At 38.9% G+C, this 27,897-nt stretch overlaps 2 protein-coding genes across 6 annotated transcripts in view; both read right to left on the minus strand.

Annotated features, from left to right (window-relative positions):
• LOC100050174 (TATA box-binding protein-associated factor RNA polymerase I subunit A) overlaps positions 1-15,820 on the minus strand; it is a 127,145-nt gene extending 111,325 nt beyond the window's left edge. Inside the window, exon 1 of the mRNA XM_070255731.1 lies at positions 15,696-15,820. The gene's annotated coding sequence lies outside the window, so the exon portion shown is untranslated. The remainder of the gene's footprint in view (positions 1-15,695) is intronic.
• The window catches only part of LOC102147783 (TATA box-binding protein-associated factor RNA polymerase I subunit A), a 52,405-nt gene that overhangs the window by 23,761 nt on the left and 747 nt on the right, over positions 1-27,897 (minus strand). For 4 of the 5 annotated variants that reach the window (XM_070255733.1, XM_070255736.1, XM_070255732.1 and 1 more), the window contains exons 2-6: positions 21,448-21,578; positions 15,696-15,854; positions 10,532-10,598; positions 9,686-9,809; positions 8,005-8,163 (exon numbers count right to left, since the gene is read on the minus strand). In XM_070255733.1, the coding sequence (XP_070111834.1) occupies positions 8,005-8,163; positions 9,686-9,809; positions 10,532-10,598; positions 15,696-15,854; positions 21,448-21,540 (602 nt within the window). In that variant the 5' untranslated portion in view covers positions 21,541-21,578. Of the gene's footprint in view, positions 1-3,319; positions 7,231-8,004; positions 8,164-9,685; positions 9,810-10,531; positions 10,599-15,695; positions 15,855-21,447; positions 21,579-27,897 lie in introns of those variants that run through there. The other variant, XM_070255737.1, reaches the window with a different exon arrangement.

The raw sequence follows: 27,897 nt of genomic DNA on the forward strand, positions 1-27,897 counted from the left end.
ATAGCTTTATAAAAGTCTTGACATTTGGTAAAGCAAATTCTCCCACCTTGACATTATTCTTCAAGAGTCTTAATCACTTTTGGCCCTTGGCATTTCTATGTGAATTATAAAAACAACTGTCAAGTTCTTTAAAAAAAACAAAAAAACCTGTTGGAATTGCTGTGAAATTCAGATCAATTTTAAATAGTCACATCTTTACAAACTGCTTTTCCCAATCCATGAACTGGAATATAGCTCTACATTTATTAAAGATTTCTTAATTTCTCTTGGTAAAGTCTTATTTTCTTCACAAAGATCTTAGACTTCTTTCGTTGGATTTATTACTAGGTACTTGATATTTTGGGATACCATTATAAATGTTATAATATTTCATTTTCTAAGCAATTGTTGGTTGCTTATAGCCAGAATCAATTCTTATGTACAGATTTCATATTCAGGAACTATGCTAAACTTTCTTATCAATCCTAACTACTTACCTGTAGGTTCTTTTGCACCTTCTATATACGTATTCATAACATTTGCAAACAAAGAGAGGGGCTTTTCTTTCCCTATTTTTTATCTTTTATTTCTTTTTCTTGTCCTAGTGCACTGGTTAGGACTTCTAGAACAATGTCGATGAAAAGAGGTAATAGTAGGTACTCTTGTCTTATTCTTGATTTGAAAAGCTATGATTTTACCATGAAACATGATTTGGGCTTGAAGTGTCCCTTAGAGAACACTTAGAGAAGTGTTCCATTCTCAGTCTGCTGGAACTTTTTAAACTCAAGTTTAGATTTAGAACGTAATTTAAAAATTTTTCTGCATCTATGGAGATTATGAGATTTTTCTCCTTAATCTGATGATGTGAATTACCTTGATATATTTTGCTTATTCAACAATATATTGTGAAACATCACTCATCAGTTCATGGAGATTTTTCTAATTATTATCTATAGTATTTTACATATTATAGTTTACTCAGCCAATCTATGGATGGCATTTAAGTTGTTCCCAATATTATACTATTACAAATAATACTGCAATAAATAACCTGGTGTACATGCAAGTATTTTTTTCATATTACTGGAAGTGTATCTTCAGAATAAATTCCTAGAAGCAGATTTGCTGGGCCTAAGAGAAAATGTCTTTTTTTGTTGTTAAATATTGCTGAATTCCCCTCTAGAGGGACTATACCATTTTGTACTCCCACCAGTGATGAACGAGCATCTGTTCCCTACAGCTGCAGCAATGTAGTTTTAATCTGCATGTCTCTTACTCTAAGTTGAGTATCTTTTCATGTTTTCCCTACAGCTGCAGCAATGTAGTTTTAATCTGCATGTCTCTTACTCTAAGTTGAGTATCTTTTCATATGTTTAAAGGCTGTTTGTACATTTTTGTGTGTCTGTGTGTGTGAACTGTTCATGTCTTTTGCCCAATTTTCTAATGTGTTTGTGGTCTTTGTTGTCACAAGTTGAAAATTTCTTTGTTTATTAAGAACATTAACACTTATTTGTCTTTTTTACTTTAAGGCTTTATTTGACAGTCAAAAGGGGATTACTTATCCAACTTTCAAAGTCAATAGTAGATTCCCTCTTTCTTTTTCTTTGGTGAGGAAGACTGGCCCTGAGCTAACATCTCTCAGAGAGGGTCCACGAAATAGGATCATGGTTAAGGTTATGCTTTAGGCAAATGGAAAAGATGGCAATAAAATTTAGGTGTTCTGAATTGTAGCACAGATCTTTTTCATTCCATCATGAGGTATCAGAAAAAAATGGAAGCCATCCCTGATGGCTTAGTAGTTAAAGTTTGGCATGCTCCACTTCGGCAGCCCGGGTTCAGTTCCTGGGTGCAGAACCATAGGCTATTGTCTGCCAACAGCCATGCTGTGGCAGCGGCTCACATAGAAGAACTATAGAAGGACCTACAACTAGAATATACAACTATGTACTGGCACTTTGGTGAGGGGAAAAAAAGAGAGGAAGATTGGCAACAGATGTTAGCTCAGGGCCAATCTTCCCCAGCAATAAAAAAAAAAAAGTACAGCAATCACTCTAACTTGTTCTCCTTGATTTAGAAAACTTAGTGTCAGATGTGGTCAGCCAACTGAAGAGCGTGTTGACTTGTGATAAGATTATCTGTGAAGTCGGTACAGGTGTGATGGGTGTTGTAAATAAAGAACTGGCAGTGGTCTCTTTGTGGGGTTGATGGGGCAGAAACAGATTCAAGATCTGTCTCCATTCACTGAGTTTAAGGCTACATCCACATCTATGAAGATGACATAGAGAAGCTTCCTTGCAGGACTGAATAAGAGTGGACTCTTACTTGATGGCTGGTGATTTCTTTTGGGAGCATGAATCTTGGAGGAGGGAGGAACAGTCTCAAATAGATTTTTTAAAATTAATGTATTCAGAAGATGTTAGTCACATGATTTGTAGACCACAATCATCAATGGTCTGCTTATTTCCTCTTGAAATATTTAAAATATAAATATTCTAATTCAATCCAGCAGGAAAAGCCTGTGCTGTAAAGACAGATACATAACTGGATCCAAAAGGCTACTTACTCCTTCATTTAAAAATGGCCTGCTTGTCTTAACTTTTCCTTTCAGTTTTTCTCTCTCTTTTTTGGTTTTGGTTTTTGTTCATAATAATAAATGTTGCCACTTACTGAGAAGAACTATACACCAGGACGCATGCCAAACACTTCCTATCTGCCTTTCTCAGACCGTCCTACTTTACAGAATAAAGCTGAGGCTCAGGTGAGGCATTTTGTTAAATCCAGGCCTTTCTGACTCCACAGAGCTTAGTTTTTTCTCTTTTTTTGTAATAGTTTCATTGAGATATAATTCATTTAAAGTGTACAATTCAATGATTTTTAGTATATCCACAGAGTTGTGCGACCATCACTAAGTCAATTTTGGACATTTTCATCACCTCAAATCCTGTATCCTTTAGCTGTCACTCCCATCTCATCTTCCCATCCCCCAGCCCTAGGCAACCATGAATCTACTTTCTCTGTCTCTATAGATTTGCCTATTCTGGACATTTCATGTAAATGGAATCATGTATTGTATGATCTTTTTCATTTTTAAAAGAACCGGAAGTGCACAAAATGGAGTTACTCACAATCCTTGGCTCATAAAGCGCTGTCGACATGAATCCATGAAGAGTCTGCCACTTAATCCAAAAAGTAGACCATTAACCCTAATTTACATCCCCTAATGTGCTTTTCCTCTGTCCTATTCCTCTGCCTCTCCCATTCAGAGCTGACCACTCCGAGTGGGAGTTTTGTGTTTATCATTCCCTTGATTTGTTTATATATAGTTTCACCACTCTCTATATGCATTCATAAACATTTTGTTCATAAATTTGAACTTTATTGTTTGAACTATAGTCATAAATTAGTACATTGGGGCTCATTTCTTTCATTCAATATTATATTATTGAGATTCATCTATGTTGGTGCATAAATCTATAGTTTATTCATATTCCTTTATGTGACTCTACCATAATTTACCCATTCTCATGCCAATGGGCATTTGCGGGTTTTTTCCAGTTTTTTTGCAATTATGAACAGTGCTACTTTTTCATGGTGTACACGTACAAGCATTTCTCTTGAGCAAATACCCAAGAATGGTATTGGTAAATTGCAGCACACGTAATTGTTTTCTAAAATGACTGCAACATTTTACAGTCCCATCGGCCATTATAACAGACCCTGTTGATACATCCTCTTCAACCTTAGTATTGTCAGACATCTTAACTGTTGCTAATTGAGTCTAAACTGGTATTTCATCACGCTCTTGATTTGCATTGCCAATTCATGATTATCGTCCATGTTTTCCCTCTTCTGTGAAATACCTGTTCTTGCCTTTGCCCATTTTTACCTACTGGATTCTTTGTCTTGTTCTTATTGATTTGAATTTATTTTAACTTTTGTCAGTTTATATATGTTGCAAATACTTCTTTCTGATAGTAGACTGCATTTAGTTTTCTTTAAGCTATCATTTGACAGGCAAAAGGTCTTAATTTTATCATAATTGAATTTGCATGTCTTCTAATCTAGACAAAATACATGAGACAACCGTTTTCAGGCAGTAGACAACAGGCAACACAACACTGGGCTTACTGAAGCAATGAAATCACGAAGTAAGTTCCATTAGTCCAACTTCTCCACCTAAGGACGATTTCCCAAAAGCAGCACATTGGGCTGGAGTCCAAGCAGAGCATGGCAGTCCCACAAAGCTGGTGAGGCAGAGATCAGACTTTTGAGCAGCTGAGGCAGCCAGCATCTTCAAGGCAGTACAGCAGCAGGGAGGGAACTGGCAGAGGGAGTATTCCAAGTGCGTGTGGGGATTGCCTTCAAGTCCTCGGCTGACGGCTGGGTTGCACAGCTTGACAGATGGGTGTATTTTAGTGGGAAGCATTAACTCATCTATTATACAATTTTGATATTTCAGAGGTTTCCAGGAGGAAACAAGACTTTAGTTTCTGTTATTTAGTATCTAAAGTAGTCATGATAGATGGTTACCTAGTTAACATTTATTGAGCATTAATTATAGCTCTTTTATTCTTCATAGCAATCCAATGAGATAAAATCTATTGTCTCCAATCTACAGGTGAAGAAATGGAGAGCGCTTAGTAACTGGCCCAAGAAGTCACGGAACTACCAAATGGTAACCCAGGATTCAAACCGAACGGTCTCCTGAGTCCCTACACTTGGCAAACACTTGCCAAGACATTGCTTCTTAGGAGATAGGCACACTTGGTCCCTAACTTTCATGAATTTTCTTCAGTTCAGCTCAATGAATATTTCATGAGCTAGAAATTCTGTTCGCTGTTGGTGATATAGACGTTAGTAAGCCTAGTATAATACACTATTGAGAAAGACAGATGGACAAAGATAATGAAACGACGTTGCGATTTGCTAAGAGGCTATATTGGGAAGGACTCTACACAGGGTGAGGACACAGAACGGGCAGCTACCGAGCCTGGCAGAGTGAGGAGAGGTGCGGCTTCGGCTGACAGCCTCTGGGTTATGGATCCCCTCTATTCTTTTCCTTGCTACCCAGCTCAAGCCTGGCATGTCATACTCACTGACTGAACTGGGAGGCAGCACAGAGGTGCAGCCAGAGCAGGATCTTTGGAACCACACTAACTGGGTTAGGAGCCTGGTGTCAACCCTGTCAGCTGGGGCCTTGGGCAAGTTACCTAATCTGCAAGGACCCCACTTTCTTTCTTGAGTCCTAGGGTTGTGGTGATGACATGATGAGATGGAAAGCCCCAGCATGCTTGATAAGCTTTAGCAATTATTATTCATGAAACTGCCTTTAACCTTAGTGGACCTAAAAAGAAATTTCACGGTTGTTGACTCACACTGCTCTCGCTGCACAATTAGATATGAACACTTGATACAAAAATTTCAAGCAACTAAGCTTTCTGTGAGAACCAAGAACCACATCTACTCATCTCTCTTTCATGCTCCCCTCCGTGTGCATGAGAGTTCATAAATCCTATTACTTTGGACTAAAGGTTTCAGGGAAGAGAGGCCCTGACGATCTTGGCCTGTGCTTTGTGATGATGTCCACATCCTCTGCGAGTTTCATTCCTCAGGTGTTGCTCTTATACAGAACTCCTATACAACCCAGTCATGGACTCCCACAGTGAAGCTGGCCCTAGTCAGGTGGTAGCTTTAACTTGGTTTATTTTGGTTCTGTGGGGCAACTCCTTGTTTCATATGTATTATAAGGCTGGGTGCTTATTTGTTGATAGTCTTTTCTTACTAAGTATAAAATACTGAATTAAATTATTGACAAAGCATAATTTGTCCCCCAATTTTCTTGCAGAGGATTTAAAACTAATAGGAACATAAGCCAATGGGGAAAATGTGTGGTTTGCCATCTAAAATTGCACGTGCACTGAAGTCAGCGAGCCTTACTGGAACTCAAATACTAGTTATCTGAACAGTCAATGTGTAAGAGCCAAGACAGTTTTGAAGAAGCACTTACTCTACCAGTTATTACAACATGTTATAAAGCTCAGCTCATGTTCCGGGAAAGTTGTTCTTGGCTTCTGAGCCAAGCTTTCCCACTGGGCTTACTGTGTGACCCCGGGACAGGATTTCACTGGCAAGGTCTCCTCCACTGTCCAGCTGCCTACTGTGCATCCTAGTTTCCAAGAGAAAGGAGAGGACACAGGAGTTCTAAAGCATGTCTTAGATTGCTGTGCCACGCAAACAAACCAACCTAGAGTCTTTTAAGTAGGGCCAGCACCCGCTGAAGCAGCTAGCCCGCTCTACCCTCTCTAAGCCGAATCATCCCTGAGTTAAAGGTACCCCTCCAAGGGCCGGCTCAGTGGCGCAGTGGTAAAGTGCACATGTTCTGCTTCGACGGCCCAGAATTCACTGGTTTGGATCCCGGGTGCGGACACAGCACCACCTGGCAAGCCATGCTGTGGTAGGCGTCCCACATATAAAGTAGAGGAAGATGGGCACGGATGTTAGCTCAGGGCCAATCTTCCTCAGCAAAAAGAGGAGGACTGGCAGCAGTTAGCTCAGGGTTAATCTTCCTCAAAAAAAAACCAAAGGGTACTCCTCCATCAGAAGGTCTCTTAGCACCAAACTGCCAGGATTTTTACCAAAAGAGAAAGGAGGAGTCGTCCTTTCCCAAATCTTTCTGTTTCCAAAATTCCTCAACAGAATCCATCACCAATATATTCTTCATGGTGGTAAACCTGACGTGGATCATTTGGAACCTTAAAGAAGAAGGTAAATTCACTGAACAGTACCACGAGTTATATTCACTATGCAACAGTCAGAGGCAAATTATCTACAAAGCAATAACTGCCGTAGAACTGGATTCTCTAATTAAATATATTTTTTGCTTGAAGATTATTCCTTAATAAATGTTACATTTAACAGTCCAAAAAGGAAAAATAAAATATTTGCAAAGAGCAAAGACAGTGAGACTGTTTCTCTAGCCATAACAGACAGTAAAAGAAATGTAAAAAAATATATAAAAATAACTTTTTTGTAGCCATAAAACTGGCTTCTTGAAACACCAAATAAATAAATACATTCGCTAACTACCTAGCGAGCTGCTACACTGTAGCTACTGATCGGAAATAACTAAAATTCCGTATCAGAGTCCTGGATTTACGATACTGTATTTTTTCACTAATTTCTTCATCCGCTTAATTTTCTTCCTGAAGACTTGATGATCTTGTTTTGAAATATACCGAAAATATCTACAACCTAAAAAATAAAACAAAGCAACATGAAAAAAAAAACAACAGAGTTTTAATACGAATCAAATTGTTCAAGTGTATTTCTTCATTTTTAAAATTTGCTTCAGTTTCTGGCATACCAATGACCATGAAAATAGACTGATTTGTATTATCTATACTCACAGGTCCTACGCACATTCTCAGAGCTGTCACCAATGAAATGTACTGCTTCCCACATACGATGACGTTTCTCCTCCATCATAATTAAAGCACAAACTTTAGCCTGTTCCTACTTTGCCTCCCAAACCCTAGTTAAGGTGAGATGCTTATTATACACATTCACATATTAAATGAGCTTCTCCAAACCAAATTACTAAAGGTTCCTTCTCAAGGTTAGCTTATAAAACAGCCAAGAGGCATTCATAATAAGAGACTAATCTGAGGAGAACCTCGACGGGAAGGATTAGAATAAATCAGTCGTAGGTTAGAAGAGATCAGAAATTGTCTCCTCACTCCAGCCATCAGGCGGGCAGCTGGACGGCGATAATGCAGGATCCTGGCACTCAGCAGAACTTCCACCTGCTTCTCACAGAACTACAATGGTAAGAGGATCACTTGCTAAATATTTCAGAGACATGAAGCAAACTCAGGATCCATTTTTCCATTCAACAGTAATTTCTCCAGCCTCTATAGCCTTAGGCACGGTACCAGGTAAACTGTGACAGGAATGAATGGTCACTCTTTGTAATTTCAAAATCATCCAAGAGCTACGTCTAGATGAAAAGAAAACAAAGCCATGTACCTTTTTTTTCCTGACAATACTCCAGCCACCAAGGCCTTCTCACAAGCCAACGCTTTATCCTCCTTCCAATCACTTTTTGCCCAAAAGTAGCTGAAGTGAAAGCCTGGCCACCAGTTTTTCCTGGAGCTCCACTCTTCTTGAACCCAGGCCAGGTGACTCCTGGAATAGAAAAAGGTCAAAAGGGAAGGCCAATGATGAGGACAGATCTATAGTGTCAGAATCTGACCTTGAGTATAGTCTATGGAAAGATGACAAGGAAAACGAATTTCTGAGCATGGCCATGGTATATAGCACACGCATGAAAGCAAACCCTTTTCAGTCCTCCTTGATCTTCACAGCCCATTTTCCATCTAACTAACCAGTGAGTTCCGTACAGCACAGTGGTTAACAGCACAGACTCTGAACTCAAAATCCTAGATTCACATCTCAGATCTTCCATTTACTTACTATCTGTGTGATCCTGGGCAAGGTGCTTAACCTCTCTGAGCCTCAACTTCCCTGAGGATATTAACGGTACCCATCTCATAGCATTGTTATTAGGATTAAACTGGTCCAGTAGTATAACAGTCTCATGTAAAGTCCCTGGCATGCTGTCTGGTACACAGTAAATGTTGAATAAATGTCAGCTATTATTATCATTACTTAAAAGTTACTTTAAAACCTCACTTTAAATTATATATGCTACAAAGAATTACTATCCAAGTTAAGATGCCATTTTTATACAAATACATGAACACACAGGTTTGGCAGTTGAACCCAGACAATGCTAAGTGTTCGTCAATAATTTAATCAAGCAAATACTTATTTAGCACCTATTTGCACCCTGTGGCAGAACTTCTAGAAGTTCAAAAATGAACAGTACATTTCTCTGCCTTCAAGAACCTTTTGGTTAGTAGGGGTTTACACAGTGTGTTAGAGGTGGAAAGTGGTTTCCGATGAGTACATCAACATTTCACACCAAAAACATTCTACAATCAGCACTGTGCTAGCTCCACGGTCAAGTCAGATCTGAAGCCTGAAACAAGTTCCCACAGATGATGAATTTCCTAACCTACTAAAACGATGTAATAAGTAAATGAAACTTAATTTTGTGATGTCCTTTCTTCTCACACACAGTGACAATGACAAAGGGCCACTCCTTTTCTTCTGCTCAAAATGTGGCAGTGATGAAATTATGATCACAGGTATAGTTTCAGATACCCAGCTCACAATGGACTTAATAAATATTTGTTGAATGAATAACCTACACTGATCTAAGGAGACCCTAACAATCCCACTGAAAACAGCGGGGAGGAAGCTGCCCCCCACGCCTTCCCAGAGCTGACGACACACAAACCACAAAGAGCTTACAAAGAGTGTAGCAATCTAGCGATGGGTGGGAGTGACCCCTTCTAGTCCTTATTTCCAATTTGAATACACACATATCCCCCCGCAATGTGGCATAAGTTATAGTAGTTATTTCGATAGTGTAAAAAGATCTTGATAGAATTTTTGTATGTTATACTTGGGACTTTGTATTTCCTTGCTTCTGATGTACTCAGAGGAAAACAGCGGAAGACAAATTCAAGAAATCCAAAAACACATGCAAAGAACTTCACTTAAAAATTGACAGATACCAACTAAAATACTGGGAAACACTATTTATGCTGATCCAGTAGTAAACTGTGTGTCTCTTACTTACCTCATTAAGGTCTGTCGGAGACACTTGGCCAAATATTTCCAAGCAGTTATATTTTTAGTGCATCCAGCAAAATCTAGGACTCCAAATAACACCTCCAACCCCAGTTTGTGGTGTTCTTCTTTTTCTGCAATGGTCGTAACAGTTAGAGTTTCCTTTAGGTATTGAAGTGCACAAAGCTGAAAAACACATTCAGTTGATAAAATACTACTGCATCCTGAGTCTTCTAGTTTGGTTAACAGCTTAAAATAATTCATTTTGCTCATGCTCTCCTGAAATGAATCTGAACAATCTAATAATTTAGCCCATGCTAACGAATTCAGGGGTTAGTGTGATCTCTATATGGGTTATATACTACTGAGAGCACCGTTTAAAATACCTGCCCTATTTGGACATTTTATATAAGTTCTCTTTTCCTGGAAGAACTGAGTAGTCCCAGTACCTATTGGACTTAAGCTGATTTTCTCCTATGAAGAAGTCTGTTCTTCTACATACTGAGCTGAAACCCAGTAGGGATTAAAATGAGGTGAATTATATAAATTAAAGACATTTCTCTCTTGCTAATTATTGACTAATGTTCTATTGCAGGGGTCAGCAAACTTTCTGGAAAGGGCCAGACTAAACATTTAAGCTTTGTGAGCCATACAGTCTGGGTCACAACCATGCACCTCTGCTGCTGTAATGCAAACGCAGCCACACACAATATGAAAACCAACGGATGTGGTTGTCCTCAAGCACAACCTGACTGATAAAGACAGGCGAGGGGTGGATCTGGCCCATGGGCCACAGTTTGCTATCTCTCGCCTACAGCTTACCTGTGCAAAGAGATATAAAACAAAAATTATTTACCTGATTTTCTCAGTAATCTATGGAATTCTAACATCAGTTTATGAGATGTTACAATCTGATACAAAATCTGGAAGAAAGAATAATCTTGTAATTTTACACATTCTCAAATTTCAGCTTACTTTCAAGTTCTTACTGTCTAATATGCCCTCAGGAAATGAGGCAAGGATTTAAAAGATACTTTGCTTTTATCCAGTTTCAATTTGGGTATAGAAAGGTGTTCTATGTAAAGCTTTTTTTAAAAAAAATTCTCCACTAACAACAAGATAGTCACGGGGGTGGGGGGAAGAGATGGGGACATTTTAGTTTCTCCTTACTCATTTTTATACCATTTACCACATGTAAAACCTTAATTTCTTTTCAGAAACCAGGACTGAGAAAACAATAAAGGAAAAAAAGAATCACCATCACACAGAAAAGATATTTAATCCTTACTGATCACAAGATGTCACAGAATAATTATATAAAACAAAAAACCCAGAAAGGCATGAATGACTATTTGGGAAGATTGTGCTCAGGAACACAGTACAGAGAAAGGATTCGAGTAAGTATTTATACAACCTTTTCACACAATAGGGAGAAATTAAAGATTCTTCTTTTTAAGAATAGGAAGGACTATTTCTATGAATATTCGAAAAATAGGATTTTAAGAAAAACTGTAATTCTTATTTCAACACACTTTATATTAGAAATGCATTCATTCTGTCTGCTTGCTGAGGCCCTCCGACCTTACAGTGAAATAATTTCCTACAAAATGAAAAGTAAATTTCATTAATTTCTCTTAATAATTTTTGAAAAGAAGATCAATCAATCAAGATCAATATTCTAATATTCTCATATCAGAGAGAATTATTAACAGTCGGTTCCTGTGAAATCACATCTATCTTATGATTTAAGGAATTCTGCATATGGCTTAATTCATTTAGATTTTTTTAACCTTTTTATTGAAATATAACATAAGGAATAGAAATGAATACAAATGCTGAATGTGTCCTTCAATAAACTTTCACAAAGTTTAACACACTCGCGTAACAAGCACCCAGATCAAAAAACAGAACATTATCAGAATTCTAGAAGTCTTCCATCAGTTTTGGGAAATTCTTAACCGTTAGCTCCTCAAATACTGGCTTTTTTGTTGGTTGCATTACCTGCTCTGGCCCTGTTCTCTCTCTCTTTTCCCTGGGACTCCAATTATAAACACAATCGCGTGGCACATAACAACATTTCAGTCAGCGACGGACTGTATGTACAACGGTGGTCCCATAAGACCAGTACCATACAGCTAGGTGTGCAGTGGGCTACACAACCCAGGTTTGTGTAAGTCACTCTACGATGTTCACACAACAGCAATATCACCTAATAACGCATTTCTCAGAACGTATCCCCATTGTTAAGTGACGCATGACTGCATGTCAGACCTTGTCACCAAGTCTTTGTACGCTCTTTTCTGCCCTTTTTATCCTTGTTTCCATGCTTTAGCCTGATATTTTCTATATGGTCCATTAATCCTCTCTTCTGCTATGTTCCATTGGCTATTAAACTCAGCTATTGAGTTAATTTCAAATATTGAAGTTTTCAAAAGGAAAAACAGAACTTCTCTAAATCTATCTTGTCTTGAACATAAATAAGCGTTCAACACAGTTATTCTCTGTTATACTTTAAAAAGTCTTTTCAGAAACACCATTGCTAACTGACAATCTGAATGAAGTCACCATCTTGCTATGTTCTAACTATCTGTAATCTTTTGTTGTACAAATGGGTAAAAGGAAAGCTTGGAGGGTAAGGTTAGAAGAGCAACTTCCAAAGTATTATGCAGTAAAACAAAGCCTGTTAAAAACTTCATAAAATGTACAGTTTCCACATCTGAGGGTTTGATAATGTCAATTTTAACGAACATGTAAGTATACATTAGAGCTAATTGGCTTTTTAAAAGAAGACTGATAGATAAGGATTTTTCTCAGTCATCTGTTTAGGTTGAAAAGGACCTTTCTTTTTCTTCCTCCTCTAAAATATCATGTCAAAAACCAACCACAAAATATATAAAGAACTCCTACAATCCAACAACAGAAAAATAAATCACCCAATTCAAAAAAGGGCAAAGGGCTTGAAAAGACATTTCTCCAAAGAAATACAGATAGCCAATGAGCACCTGAAAAGTTGCTCAATATCACCAGCCATTAGAGAAATGCAAATCAAAACCACAATGAGATGCCACTTCACATCCATCAGGACAGCTATTATCAATTAAAAGAAAAAAAACAAGTGTTGGTGAGGATGTGGAGAAATGTAAATCCTCATGCATTGCTGGTGGGAATGTAAAATAATGCAGCTGCTGGGAAAACAGTCTGATGGTTCCCCTAAGGGTTAAACAAAGAATTACCACATGATCCAGCAATTCCACTCCTAGATATACACCCAAAACAAGCGAAAGCAGGGAAACACATACTTGTACACTCATGTTCACAGCAGCATTATTCACAACAGTCAAAAATTGGAAACAACCCAAATGTCTATCAACAGATGAATGGACGAACAAAATGTGTAATATATAAACAAAAGAATATTATTCAGCTTAAAAAGGAAGGAGATTCTGATCATGCTATAACGTAGATGAATTCTCGAAACATGATAAATGAAATAAGCAAGACATAAAAGGACAAATACTGTATGATTCCACTTAGATGAGGCTCCTAGAACAGGCAAATTCCTTGAGACAGAAAGTGGACTAGAGGTTAGCAGGGGGCTGGGGGTGGGGATTGTGGGGACTTACTGTGCAAAGGATATGGAGTTTCTGTTTGGGACGATGAAATAGTTCTGGAACTGGATAGTGGTGATGGGTGCACAAAATTCTGAACATACCTAATGTCACTAAAGTGTGCACTTACAAATAAATGGTAAATTTTATGTAATGCATACTTTACCACCACAACAAAAACCTTCTAAAGCAATACCACGTACAGTAACCATCCAAAACATGAAGCTCTTAGGGATAAAGTTAACAAAATATATACAATAAAAACTACAAAACATTTCAGAAAGAAATAAAAGACCTAAATGAATGGCAAATGATGGACAGACATATCATGTCCAGTTTGGAAACATCAATTTGTTAAGATGCCAATTCTTTCAGAATTCACCCAAAGGTTCAAAATCCTAGCAAAATTTTCTTGACGCAACAAAATGATTTAAAAATATATATGGAAAGTCAAAGAACATAGAGAAGCTAAAAACAACTTTGGAAAAAGACGAATTTGTATGACTTTCATGGTATGATTCCAAAATTTGCTATAAAATATAAAACTACAGTAATCACGATATGTGGTATTGGCATATGATGGAAATATACATCTACACAATATAGATGTAGAGAAATAGAGGTAGAGAAATATACTCTACACAATAGAGTCCATATCTATGATCAATTGATTTTCAACAAAGTTAAAAATGTAACTCAACAGGAGAAGAAGGGTAGTCTGTTCAATAAATGGTGCTCAAAAAATCATATGGAAAATAATGAACCTTGACTCTGACCTCATACTATACAAAAAAATTAGCTGAAAATCTATCAGGGACCTAAACAAAATTATAACACTTCTAGGGGAAAAAAAAAAAGAGAATCTTCATTATCTTGAGGTAGGCAAAGATTTCTTAGACAAAAAGTACTAACTATAAAAGAAAAATGAATAAACTGCACTTCATCAAAGTTAGAAATTTTTGTTTCTTTGAAAGACAGTGTTAGGAAAACAAAAAGGTAAGCCACGGACTGGAAGAAAATATTCACAATCCATATATCTGACAAAGGACTTGTATCCAGATTATATTAAAAACTTTCAAATCAATAAGAAGGCAACCCTGCAAAAAAACAGACAAAACATTTGAACAGACACTTCACAAAAGAAGATACAGGGGGGGCCGGCCTGGTGGCTTAGCTGTGAAGTTTACATGCTCCGCTTTGGCGGCCACGGTCACCGGTTTGGATCCCAGGCGCAGACCTATGCACCACTTATCAAGCCATGCCATGGCAGGCGTCCCACATATAGAATAGAGGAAGGTGGGCACAGACGTTAGCTCAGGGCCAATCTTCCTCAGCAAAAAAGAGGAGGATTGGCAGTGGATGTTAGCTCAGGGCTAATCTTCCTCAAAAAAAGAAGATACAGGAATAGCCAACAGGCATATTAAAAGATGCTCAATGTCATTAGTCATTAGGGAAATGCAAATTAAAACCACAGTGAGACACCACTACACACCTACTAGAATGGCTATAATTCAAGACTAACAATACCAAATATTGATGAAGATGTAGAGAAATTGAACTTTCACACATCACCAGTGGGAATATCAATGGTACAGTCACTCCAGAAAACATCTAGGCAGTTTCTTAAGAAGTTAAACATATACTTTCCAGCAATTCTACTCTTAGCTAGCTACCCAGGAAAAATGAAAATATATGTGCACACAAAGATTTGTACATGAATGTTGACGGTAGCATTCATAGCAGCCAAAAAGTGCAATACCCAAATGTTCATCACGAAATGCATGTATCAAAATGGACTACTCCTCAGCAGTAATAAGGAATAAACTACTGATACAATATGGATGAATCTCAAAAACATTACACTGAGCAAGAAAAGCCAGACAACAAAAGGAGTACGTACTGTAAGATTTCATTTATATCAAATTCTAGAGGAGGTAAAATTAATCTATAGTGACAGAAAGTAGATCAGTGGTTACATGGCGCCAGGAATATTGGGGGGAATGAGGGACTTTCTGGGGTGATGGAAATGTTCGAAACCTTATCCTGGTGGTTACATGGATGTATATATTTGTTAAAATGCATCCAAGTGTACACTTAAAATAAGTGCTTTATTACATGTAAATTACATTTCAAAAAGGTGATTTTTTAAAAATAGCAATGCAGAACTTTCCAACCAGGGTGGCAAAGGGTTTCTGAAATACTGATCCTCTCTCCTCAGTCTCTCTTGGGCAGGGGGTGGCGGAATGATAGTGGGGGGGTCTCCTGGCCCTGTAGCCTCCTGTCTACCTCAGTGTACCCCACACACATTGTCATTTTATGGGTGCTATAATACAGAAGTTGGAAAGCAATGACCTAAGAATGTTTTAAAGTAGATCCCCAATCCTGTTCAAACATTGAATAAAAATTCTGTACCTTAAGCACGCTTATCAGTTTCTCTCTTGGTGCCTTCTCTGTCTTGAGAAAGTTGTATAAGTAGATATGATCATTTGGATTCGATGGGAACTTCTCATCATAGGCATAATTGGTGAGAACCTCTCGGGCTCCATCTTGATCCCCATAGAATTCCAGCATCTATATAAAATGAGTCATAATATCTTAGCTAAACTCTGTAAGATAGCTACATGAAAGATAATGCACAACTTAACATAATGGGTACAAAAAATTACAAAAGTGACAAGTAGTATATACTGTTTAGGGAACCAGAGTAATGACAGCTTTTGCTTTCACCAGCACAGGTTACAACCTCTATGGAACAGAGAAGATCACCTGCAACCCTTATGGTTTCCCATTGTTTCTTTAGCATATTTTCCTACTGAAGAATGTAGCAACTTCAACCTAAGAACTCTTTCTATAAAAAATAAAGTCCTCAGAAAACTCTCTGACCCCAACACCCAAACAGCCTAGTACCTGCAAGCAGCTTCCTTCCAGCGGACGCCCCCAGAACATTGCCACACACCAAGGGCAGGAGGGAGCACACACCAGAGGAGTGACGGTGGAAATAGGTGACCAGAGCCCTACCTAAGCCCCCCGCAATTACACCTAAGCCCCGAGGGAAGCTCCAGAGTTACACACCGGAGGCGGCGGGGAAAACCCTACCTGCCATTAGCGGAGAGGCCCCACCCAGCATCCACAATGCCGGGAGGCTCCCAGAGCGAATCCCAAACAGGGTGGTGGCCCGCCAGCTGCCGCCGCCGGCCCCACTGACCGGGCTTTCACCTGGGCAGGGCTCGGGGCTACCGGAGATCTCCTTGGAGAGGACTGGGGCTGTGTGGAGCTCCAGCGGCAGGCTCCGTGGCCCGGGGGGTAAACTCTGGAGTTCCGTCCAGGCAGCAGGCAAAGTCTCTACCTGCCATTAGCGGAGAGGCCCCACCCAGCATCCACAATGCCGGGAGGGTCCTGAAGAGTAGAATCCCAGGCAGGGCAGCAGCCAGCCAGCTGCCACTGAACTCAAAGCCTCCGGCTATCCCCCAGACAGGGCAAGGAGCTCCCCGAGATCCTAGGGGAGAGGACTGGGGCTGGGTGGAGTTCCAGCGACCCGGCTCCGTGGCCCAGGGGGAAACTCTACAGTCTCACAGCAGCCTCAGCGATAGCCTCTGCACAACACTAGTAGAGAGCACCCACCTGGCAACCACAAGGCTGGAAGACCCTGGGACAAAAGTAGCATAGCTAGGTGAGCTAACCACAGACTGCAGAAGATACCCATAGCTCTGCTGTGACCCATAGTGGACAATGAGATTTTTGTGGGCGCCGATAGTGAGAGAGCTGCAAATATAAGTGATCCTGCCCCTGGCCACTGGGAAAGCCCATAACACCGCTGCAGACCCTAAGGAGGGAGCACGTCTAGGTGGTCTGCAACAGTAGGCACCAGCAGCCTGAAGCCCCCTTGTGATGGCCCCCACAGCTGAAGAGGGAACCCACAGGACCACTGTGACTACGAAGAGGGGCCCAGGCCCAGTTAGCAACAGCTGACAGGGTTCCTGGTTGGTACAGTATAAACAGATGACCCCCCACCACACCAGTAGAAACAAGTGGAAGCAGTAACTAAACTCTATCTCTATGCGGAGGCACAAATCTACACCATCAAGCAATATGAGAAAATATATTAAATCTCCAGAACAGCAGGAAAATGACAAATACACACAAAACAATCCCAAAGACAATGAAATATATAACCTAAATGATGATGACTTCAAAACAGCCATCATTAAAAAACTCAATGAGTTAAAAGAGAATTCAGATAGACAACTCAACGAGTTCAGGAGCTATGTCACAAAAGAGTTCGATACTGTAAAGAAGAACCAAACAGAAATACTGGAAATGAAGAAGACAATAGAGATTAAGAAGAATCTAGATGCACTGAACAGTAGGGCCGATAATACGGAGGAAAGAATTAGCAATTTGGAAGCTAGGAATACAGAAATGCTGCAGGCAGAGGAGGAGAGAGAACAAAGACTAAAAAGAAGTGAAGAAACTCTCCAAGAATTATCTGACGCAATTAGGAGATGCAACGTAAGGATTATAGGTATACCAGAGGGAGAAGAGAGGGAGAAGGGGGCAGAAAGCCTATTCAAAGAAATAATGGCTGAGAACTTCCCAAACCTGGGGAGAGAGATGGAACTTCATGTGACAGAAGCCAATAGATCTCCAAACTTTATCAATGCAAGAAGACCAACCGAGAGGCATATAGTAGTGAAGCTAGCAAAAGTCAACGACAAGGAGAGAATACTAAGGGCAGCCAGGCAGAAGAAATTAACCTACAAAGGAACCCCCATCAGGCTATCAGCAGATTTCTCAGCAGAAACTTTACAGGCTAGAAGAGAGTGGAATGATATATTCAAAAATCTGAAGGACAAAAACCTGCAGCCGAGAATTCTCTACCCAGCGAAAATATCCTTCAAATACGATGGAGAAATAAAAAGTTTCCCAGATAAACAAAAATTAAGGGAATTCCTTGCCACAAAACCTCCTCTTCAAGAAATGCTCAGGAAATCCCTCATTCCTGAAAAATCGAAAAAAGGAAAGGGGCTACAAAACCAAGAGCAAAGGAGATAAGTAGAAGGACAACAACAGAGAGTAACAGCAACCATCAGAACAGACTAAACGATGGGACAAGAAACAAAGGAAATTGAAGAGAACCAGAAAACAAGACATAAAATGGCAGCAGTAGGCCCCCACATTTCAGTAATCACTCTAAATGTAAATGGATTGAACTCTCCAATCAAAAGACACAGAGTGGCAGGATGGATCAAAGAACAAGACCCAACAATATGCTGCCTCCAGCAAACACACCTCAGCCCCAAAGACAAACACAGACTCAGAGTGAAGGGATGGTAGACAATACTCCAAGCTGATAATGAACAAAAGAAAGCAGGTGTCGCTATACTAATATCAGACAAAGTAGACTTCAAAGCAAAACAGATAAAGAAAGACAAAGAGGGACAGTATACAATGATAAAAGGGACTCTCCACCAAGAAGACATAACACTTATAAATATATACGCACCCAACACAGGAGCACCAAATTTGTAAAGCAACTCTTAACAGAACTAAAAGAAGACATCAACAACAATACTATAATAGTAGGGGACCTCAACACACCATTAACACCAATGGATAGAACATCCAGACAGAAAATCAACAAGGAAATTATAGAATTAAATGAAAAGTTAGACCAGATGGACTTAACAGATACATATAGAACACTTCATCCAAAAACAGCAGGTTACACATTCTTCTCAAGTGTGCATGGAACATTCTCAAGGATAGACCATATTTTGGGAAACAAAGCAAGCATCAATAAATACAAGAGAGTTGAAATAATATCAAACATCACAATCCCTGACTTCAAAACATACTACAAAGCTACAGTGATCAAACAGCATGGTACTGGAACAAAAACAGGTGCACAGATCAATGGAACAGAATTGAAAGCCCAGAGATAAAACCACACATCTATGGACAGCTAATCTTTGACAAAGGAGCTGAAGGCCTACAATGGAGAAAAGAAAGTCTCTTCAACAAATGGTGCTAGGAAAACTGGACAGCCACATGTAAAAGAATGAAAATTGACCATTCTTTTTCACCATTCACAAAAATAAACTCAATGGATCAAAGACCTAAAGATTAGGCCTGAAACAATAAGTCTTCTAGAAGAGAATATAGGCAGTACACTCTTTGACATCAGTTTCAAAAGAATCTTTTCGGACACTGTAACTCCTCAGTTGAGGGAAACAATAGAAAGAATAAACAAATGGGACTTCATCAGACTAAAGAGCTTCTTCAAGGCAAGGGAAAACAGGATTGAAACAAAAAAACAGCCCACTAATTGGGAAAAAATATTTACAAGCTACTTATCCAACAAAGGATTAATCTCCATAATATACAAAGAACGCACACAGCTTAACAACAAAAAAACAAACAACCCGATCAAAAAATGGGCAGAGGACATGAACAGACATTTCTCCAAAGAAGATATAAGTATGGCCAATAGACACATATAAAGATGTTCATCATCACTAATCATCAGGGAAATGCAAATCAAAACTACACTAAGATATCACCTTACACCCATTAGATTGGCAAAAATATCCAAAACCAAGAGTGACAAATGTTGGAGAGGTTGTGGAGAAAAAGGAACCCTCATACACTGTGGGTGGGAATGCAAACTAGTGCAGCCACTATGGAAAACAGTATGGAGATTTCTCAAAAAGTTAAAAATAGAAATACCCTATGACCCAGCCATCCCACTACTGGGTATCTATCCTAAGAACCTGAAATCAGCAATTCCAAGAGTCCCATGCACCCCTATGTTCATTGCAGCATTATTTACAATAGCCAAGACGTGGAACCAACCTAAATGCCCAGAAACTGATGACTGGATAAAGAAGATATGGTATATATACACAATGGAATACTACTCAACCATAAAAAAGGACCAAATTGTTCCATTCGCATCAACATGGATGGACCTTGAGGGTATTATGTTAAGCGAAATAAGCCAGACAGAGAAAGACGAACTCTATATGACTCCACTTATAGGTGGAAGTTAACATATAGACAAGGAGAACTGATTGGTGGTTACCAGGGAAAAGGGGGGGTGGGGGGAGAGGAAAGGGTGAAGTGGTGTACCCACAACATGACTAACAATAACGTACAACTGAAATCTCACAAGGTTGTAATCTATCATAATCTTAATTAAAAAAAAAAATAAATAAAATAAATAAAGTCCTCAAAGTAGGGCACACTAACAAGGGAATAAAGACCATAGAATGCCACTAACCTCAGTGTCCTACATAACTTTAGGCACAAAAGGAGTAAATGGAAATTATAATTCCATTCACCTCATTCCCTTCCTTACACAGGAATTTCCAGATTTACTGTCATATGGTTCCAGAGATTACCTTCTGACAACACAATTATCACGTAAGCACTCATGAAACTTTCAAAAAGCAAATTACTTTAACAAACAAACAGATAGAGAACAGATTGGTGGCTACCAGACAGGGAGGGAGTGGGGGGGAGGGTGAAAGGGGTAAAGGGGCACATATGTACAGTGTTGGATGGAAACTAGACTTCTGGTGGTGAACAGAATGCAGTCTATACAGAAATCGAAATATAATGATATACACCTAAAATTTATATAATGTTAGAAACCAACGTGACCTCAAAAAAATAAATAAGTAAAAAACAAAAAGGCAAATTATTTTGATGATTTATTCCTACTGCCAAGGCCCCCTGTTCTTTCACAATGACCCTGGGATAAGAGGACATCCTTACGAACTTCCTAAAAGGCATTATCTTCATCTCATACATTGTGACCTACTTTCGGATTTCTGTCCCCTTCCCTTCTATACCCCACCAAATCATAAAGGATCTTTCTGCTTTTCTTTTAAGCTCAATAAGAATAATATAAAATCGATATTTACAACTATGTTGTTATTTATTTTATAAATATTTGGCCATGACATGTTATCCAGTGGTGAAATAAACACAGGATAACATTTAAAGTACACTAGTAAAATAAACAAAAATTATTCAGACCAAAGAAAAGACACCATGTTCTTTTTCTTTTTAAACCATTTTCTCCATAAAGTATCTTCTGATCAATAAAGATTAGGTTTAAAACCAAATGAAACTAATAAAACTGTATAAAAAGTCTACTTACCTCTACATAACTCTTCACAAAAGGATCCCAAACTCCAGGAATTTGAATCAAAGCACCAAGGTTTACAGACGTCTTCCAGCTGTGGTCGAGCATATTCTGGGATGCTGTATTGTACGCATAATCATCCTTATCTGCCCAGAGAAAAGAGATTTTGAAAAGTCATGCAGTATTGAGGACTTCTGCTGAATTAGTAATCAATAAACTACCCACAAGGAAAGCTCAGGCCATAACGGCTTCACTAGGGAATTAGAACTAACATTTAAAGAATAATACTAATTCTTCACAAACTTTGACCCCCCAAAAAAACAACAGAAGGAACACCTCCCAACTTATTCTATGAGGCCAGTACCACCCTGATACCAAAACCAAAGAGAACACAAGAAAAGAAAACTATAGTCCATTTATGAATAGAGATTCAAAAATCCTCAATAAAACACTAGCAAACTGAATCCAGCAACACAGAAAAAGGATTATAGACCATGCTCAAGTGTGATCTACTCCAGGAATGCAAAATTGTTTAACATCCCAAAATCAATTAATGCAAGACACCAAATCAACAGAATCAAGGACAAAAACTATATGATCATCTCAACTAATGCAGAAAAAGCATTTGATAAAATTCAATAATCTTCATGATAAAAACACTCAACATCTAGGAATCGAAGGAACTTCCTCAATCTGATAAAAAGCATCTATGAAAAACCCACAGCTAACATCAGACTTCAAGGTGAAAGACTGCATGCGAGAGCTGATGTCCTCTCTTGCCACTGCTATTCAACCTTGTACTGGGGGGCCAGCCCCGTGGCTGAGTGGTTAAGTTCACACGCTCCGCTTCAGCAGCCCAGGGTTTCATTGGTTCAAATCTTGGGTGCGGACATGGCACCGCTCATCAGGCCATGCTGAGGTGGCATCCCACATGCCACAACCAGAAGGACCCGCAACTAAAAATATACAAGCATGTACTGGGGGCCTTTGGGGAGAAGAAAAAAAAATTAAGATTGGCAACAGATGTTAGCTCAGGTGCCAATCTTTAAAAAAAAAAAAAGCAACATTGTACTGGAGAGTCTAGCCATGGCAAATAGGCAGAAAAATAATACGAAAGATTTCCAGATTGGAAAAGAAGTAAAACAATCTCTATTTGCATATGACATGATCTTGTACATAAAAAAATCCTAGGACTCCACTAAAAACTTACTGGAATTAACAAACGAGTTCAGTAAAGTGACAGGATATAAGAACACAATACGCAATAATTATAATAAGAATACACAATAATTAATTGTATGTCTATATAGTTGCTATGAACAATCCAAAAATGAAATTAGGAAAAAAATGCCATTTCCAATAGCATCAAAAACAATAAAATACTAAGGTATAAGTTTTACAAAAAAGATATGAAATTATACTCTGAAAAGTAAAATTGTTCAAAGAAATTAAAGAAGACCTAAATAAATGGAAAGACATCCCACGTACATGGGTTGGAAGACTTATCACAATTAAATCAATTGATAGCTTCAATGCAATTCCTAGCAAAATCCCAGATGGCTTTTTTGCATAAACTGACAAGCTGATCTTCTAACTCATATGGAAATGCAAGGGACCAAGAACAGTAAAAACAATCTTTAAAAAAGAGGAACAAATTTGAAGGATTCACACTATGACTTCAAAAGTTACTATAAAGCTACAATAATCAAGACTGCATGATACAGGCATAAGTACAGACATATGTAGACCAACAGAAGAGAATTTAGAGTCCAGGAATAAAACTTCGTACCTATGGGCAACCGATTTTTGATAAGGGTGCCAAGATAATTCAGTGGGAAAATAAGAGCCTTTTCAGTAAACAGGCTGGAACTACTGGATATCCACATGCAAAATTACAAAGTTGGACCCCTTCCTACCTCACGCCATATACAAAAATTCACTCAAAATGGATCAAAGACCAAAATGTAAAACTATAAAACTCTCAGAAGAAAACCTAAGTGTAAATCTTTGCGACCCTGGAGTAGACAACGGTTTCTTAGATACGACACCAAAAGCACAAGCAACAAAGGAAAAAATAGATAAATTAAACTTAATCAAAATTAAAAACTTTCGTGCTTCAAAGAACATCATTAAGAAAGTGAAGATAATCCACAGCAATATTTTCAAATTATATATCTATCCGATAAGGGACTCATATCTAGAATATAGAAAGAACTCTTACAACTCAATAATAAAAAGACAAGTAATTCAATTAAAATAGGAGCAAAGGATCTGAATATAAATTTCTCCAAAGAAGATACACAAATGGACCATAAGCACATGAAAAGATGCTCAACATCATTAGCCACTAGGGAAATGTACACCAAAACCTCAATAAGATACTACTTCACCCTCACTAGGATGGCTATGATCAAGAAGACAGATAACGGCAAGTGTTGGCTAGGATGTGGAGAAATCATTACCCTCATATACTGCTGGTGGGAAAGTAAAATGGCACGGCCGCTCTGGAAAACAGTCCAGTGGGTCCTCAAAAGGATAAACATAGAGTTACCATATGACCCAGCAATTCCATTCTTAGGTACATAACCCAAGAGAAATAAAAACATAAATCCACACAAAAATTTATAAGTGAATGTTCATAGCAACATTATTCAAAATGGTCAAAAAGTGGAAAAAAACAAATGTCCATCAACTGATGAATGAATACATAAAATGTGGCATATCCATACAATGGAATGTCACTCGGCAACGAAAAGGAATAAGTACCATAACAGGCTACAACATGGGTGAACCTTAAAAACATTACGCTAAGTAAAAGAAGTCAGTGACATTTTATGATCCCATTTGTATGAAATGTCCAGAATAGACAGATCTCTAGAGACAGAGAGATTAGTGGTTGACCGGGACTGGGGGACACAGGGGAATTGAGAGTGACTGATAACGGGTGCAGGGTTTCTTTTTAGGGTGAGGAAAAGGTTCTCAAATTGATTAGGGTAAATGATGCGCAACTGTGAAAACACTACAGTGCACTGAATTGTTCACTTCAAGTGGGTGAATCATATTGAGAATTGTATCTCAATTCTCAATAAAGCTGCTCCTAAAAAAAAACATGAGAGATCACTACACCCAACAAATTGGATGATATGAAAAATCTGACAGTTACAAACAGTGAGAAAATACAGACAACAGAAAATCCTCATCAGAATACTAGTGGAATATAAATTGGCAACCATGTAGGAAAGAGTTTAGCCCATGATATACTAAAGCTGAAGACACACATACTCTATGATAACAATTCTACTCACAGAAATTCATGCTTATGTGTATCAGTACACATGCCCAAGAATTTCAAAGCAGCACTATTTTATAAGAGCCCCAAACTATTAATAACCTAAATGGCTATCAATAAATAGAAGGAATAAACTGTGTGAATATCATACAATAAAATGTTTTACAACAATAAAAATGAACAAACTAGAGCTAATTCAACTATATGGATGCATGTTAAAACTAATGTTGACCAGGGCCAGCCCCGTGGCCAAGTGGTTAAGTTCATGCACGCCGCTTCACAGGCCAGGGTTTGCCAGTTCAGATCCCAGGCGTGGACCTGCACACCACTTATCAAGCTGTGCTGTGACAGGCATTCCACATATAAAGTAGAGGAAGATGGGCACAGATGTCAGCTCAGGGCCAGTCTTCCTCAGCAAAAAGAGGAGGATTAGCAGCAGACGTTAGCTCAGGGCTAATCTTGCTCAAAAAAAACAACTAATGTTGAACAAAGTATGCAAAGCCCAAAAGAATATATACAGTGTGAATTTAAATATGACATTCAGATATAGGTAAAACTAAAATACAGTGTGTACAAATGCACTTGAGTGGTAAAAGTACTTTAAAAAGCAGGGAAGTGATCATCGTTAAAGTCAAGACAGTGGTTTTCTAGAGACGGAATGGGAGGAAGTGTGACCAGGAAGGCACACATGGGGACCTCCTAGGGGGACAGCAATGTTTTGTTCCTTAATCTAGGTGGTTGTTACACGGATGTTTGTTTTATAATAATTCATTCTATACTTTTTCCGTAAACAGTCATGCGTTGCTTAGCAACAGGGACACGTTCTAAGAGATGTGTCGTTAAGGTGATCTCCCCGTTGTGTGAACGTCATAGAGTGCACTTCCACAAACCTAGATAGCATAGCCTCCTGCACATCTAGGCTATTCGGTATTAATTTTATGGGCCCACCCTTGCATATGCAGTCCATCACTGACCAAAACGTTATGTGGTGCATGACTATAATATTTCATAATCTTTAAGGTTTAAAAGAAAAGTTACTCAGACTTTCAAAAGCAATAGATAATAGAGGCACGAAATACTTTTTGGTACCAATGCTGCTTTTTGGCCATGCTACTCTGTGGCCAAGAAAGCAGCCCCCCCAAAAAAGAGGAATTGGTATTCTCTTCCAGTGGATCAACTGAATAAATATCAATATGAACTTGGAAATGAGGTGTTAAGGGAAAAGTAGGTAAGAAATTATGAAGAAAAATTTTTTTGAAGAAAAAGGCAGATCCCTGAGTAAGTATAAGTTGGGTGTGAATTTACCACGAAAGGGGGTTCCTAGTCACCAAGGACATCAAAGTCAACCAGGACAGGCCACAGCAGCAAGGCAAAATCCCAAGCCAACTCTGAGAGCAAGTGCGTGTGTTACATTCTCGTGAGTCTGGTTACAGAGAACTCGTCCTAACTTATTTTCTCATGAAGTAGACATCTAGGTTATAGATCCTCTAAAGAACTCCATATATTACCCTAGCTCCATCTCTTGTTGCTACAGAACAAAGTGTCAGCTGAAGAACGGCCTTGAATCATGGTCCACAGGAGAGCCGGTGTAAATGCCATGTTCCAACTGCTTTAATCATCAAATATTTGCTTAAGTTTTCCCCAACCACGTGTAAGAAGAAAAGTAAACACAGACCTTTAAACTCATCTAATCAATTTATATCAGCAAGTCTTTTTTAAAAGAAATATTACAGCAGGCATTACGGCAAGGTTAAGAAAAGAAACAGAAGACAGACATGTGATCTCAAAAGACTGATCAGTCTAGATGAGGAGACACAACATAAAGTACACATGAAAAAACTTAGAGTAATGAAAAAGCAAGAGACGAAGAGCCAAATGATATAAGCTGAACATGAGGCTGATACATTAGGTCTGAGGTCTAAGAATGAGGGTCCAATGAGTCCTGAAGGGCAGAGGGCATCCTAGATGAAGACACTGCACCAAGACCTTGCCAGATGATCATGATGAAGACGGCATTTCAGAAGCGTCTTGGAAGAGATCAGACAGAAAGAAGGTCAGGAATTTTGGGATTAGTGAACCTCCATGCCTGGAGATCAAGGAAACACTGCTCATCACATAAGGATAATACGGAAACACTACTTACCACATACGACGTGATAAATACCAGGACTGAGATTTGGATGGAGGATGTGAAAACAGAAAGGAAACAATCCTAGAGAAGTTATGGAGAAAAACTATGCAAGAGAAGGGCAAGTGCAGAGAATCAACCAATCAATACAGCTCCAAAGAACACAAGTCTGGGGACAGATGAGGCCATAAGTAAAGAAGTATGATTTAAACTTGATAAGATCCCAGGTGATTTTCTGTCTTCTGTTTTGCAAGTCTCTCATAGACCTGGTTTCTTGATATCCCGCAAACTACCAACTCGAAGGGCAAGCTGGCATTCCTGCATGGACTCCACAATGGAATGAATAACACTGATTCTACTTTGTTAGTGTGTCACTAATATGCAACAATGTCCAAAGTTTTCTTCTTAAGCACTTTCTGAGCACTGCCACAGTGCTTTCCACAAGGACAGCCCTTCAGCTCCTAGTCTGGAGCTCTGGCCTCATCCTCTCTGCTCAGCAAAAACCAAACAACAAAAAGAAACATTCAACGTTTAGTGTATTTTTTGTTCTAAGAATTAACACATAGTTGCAAGAATACCTAAATTTTGTAAGATAAAAGATGTTACAAACTTATTTTCATTGTTTCATAATTTTTAATTATATTTTTCAAAGTCAACTTTGTATCACTCTCCTCCCAACCCGCTCAGCATCAATCGCTTTGTAGCCTTTTCCTGGTACCAACTATGATAGAGCAGGAAGGACTGCCAGTATGTGCTACACACTGTGGGGAATCCAAAGATGTCTAAGATAAGGTTTCAGCAAACAAGAATCTTAAGAGCTAGCAGAGTGTGCAGATGAGAAAACAATGTCAACAAAGGGAGGCAGAAAGGCACACTTTGGAGTGCACAGAAATCACCTGGAGAACTTGATACAATGAGCTTATGGATCCCATCCCCAGAGATTCTGATAGGAAGGTAGGAGGAGGGGGAGGGCTCTCTTTCTGACGCAGGTGCCTCACCCACTGTAGAGGCTGGCTATGGAGGAGGCAGCCTGCTTTGGTGGTGGGTT

Source organism: Equus caballus, chromosome 30, assembly GCF_041296265.1.
Source record: "Equus caballus isolate H_3958 breed thoroughbred chromosome 30, TB-T2T, whole genome shotgun sequence".
Taxonomy (NCBI): domain Eukaryota; kingdom Metazoa; phylum Chordata; class Mammalia; order Perissodactyla; family Equidae; genus Equus; species Equus caballus.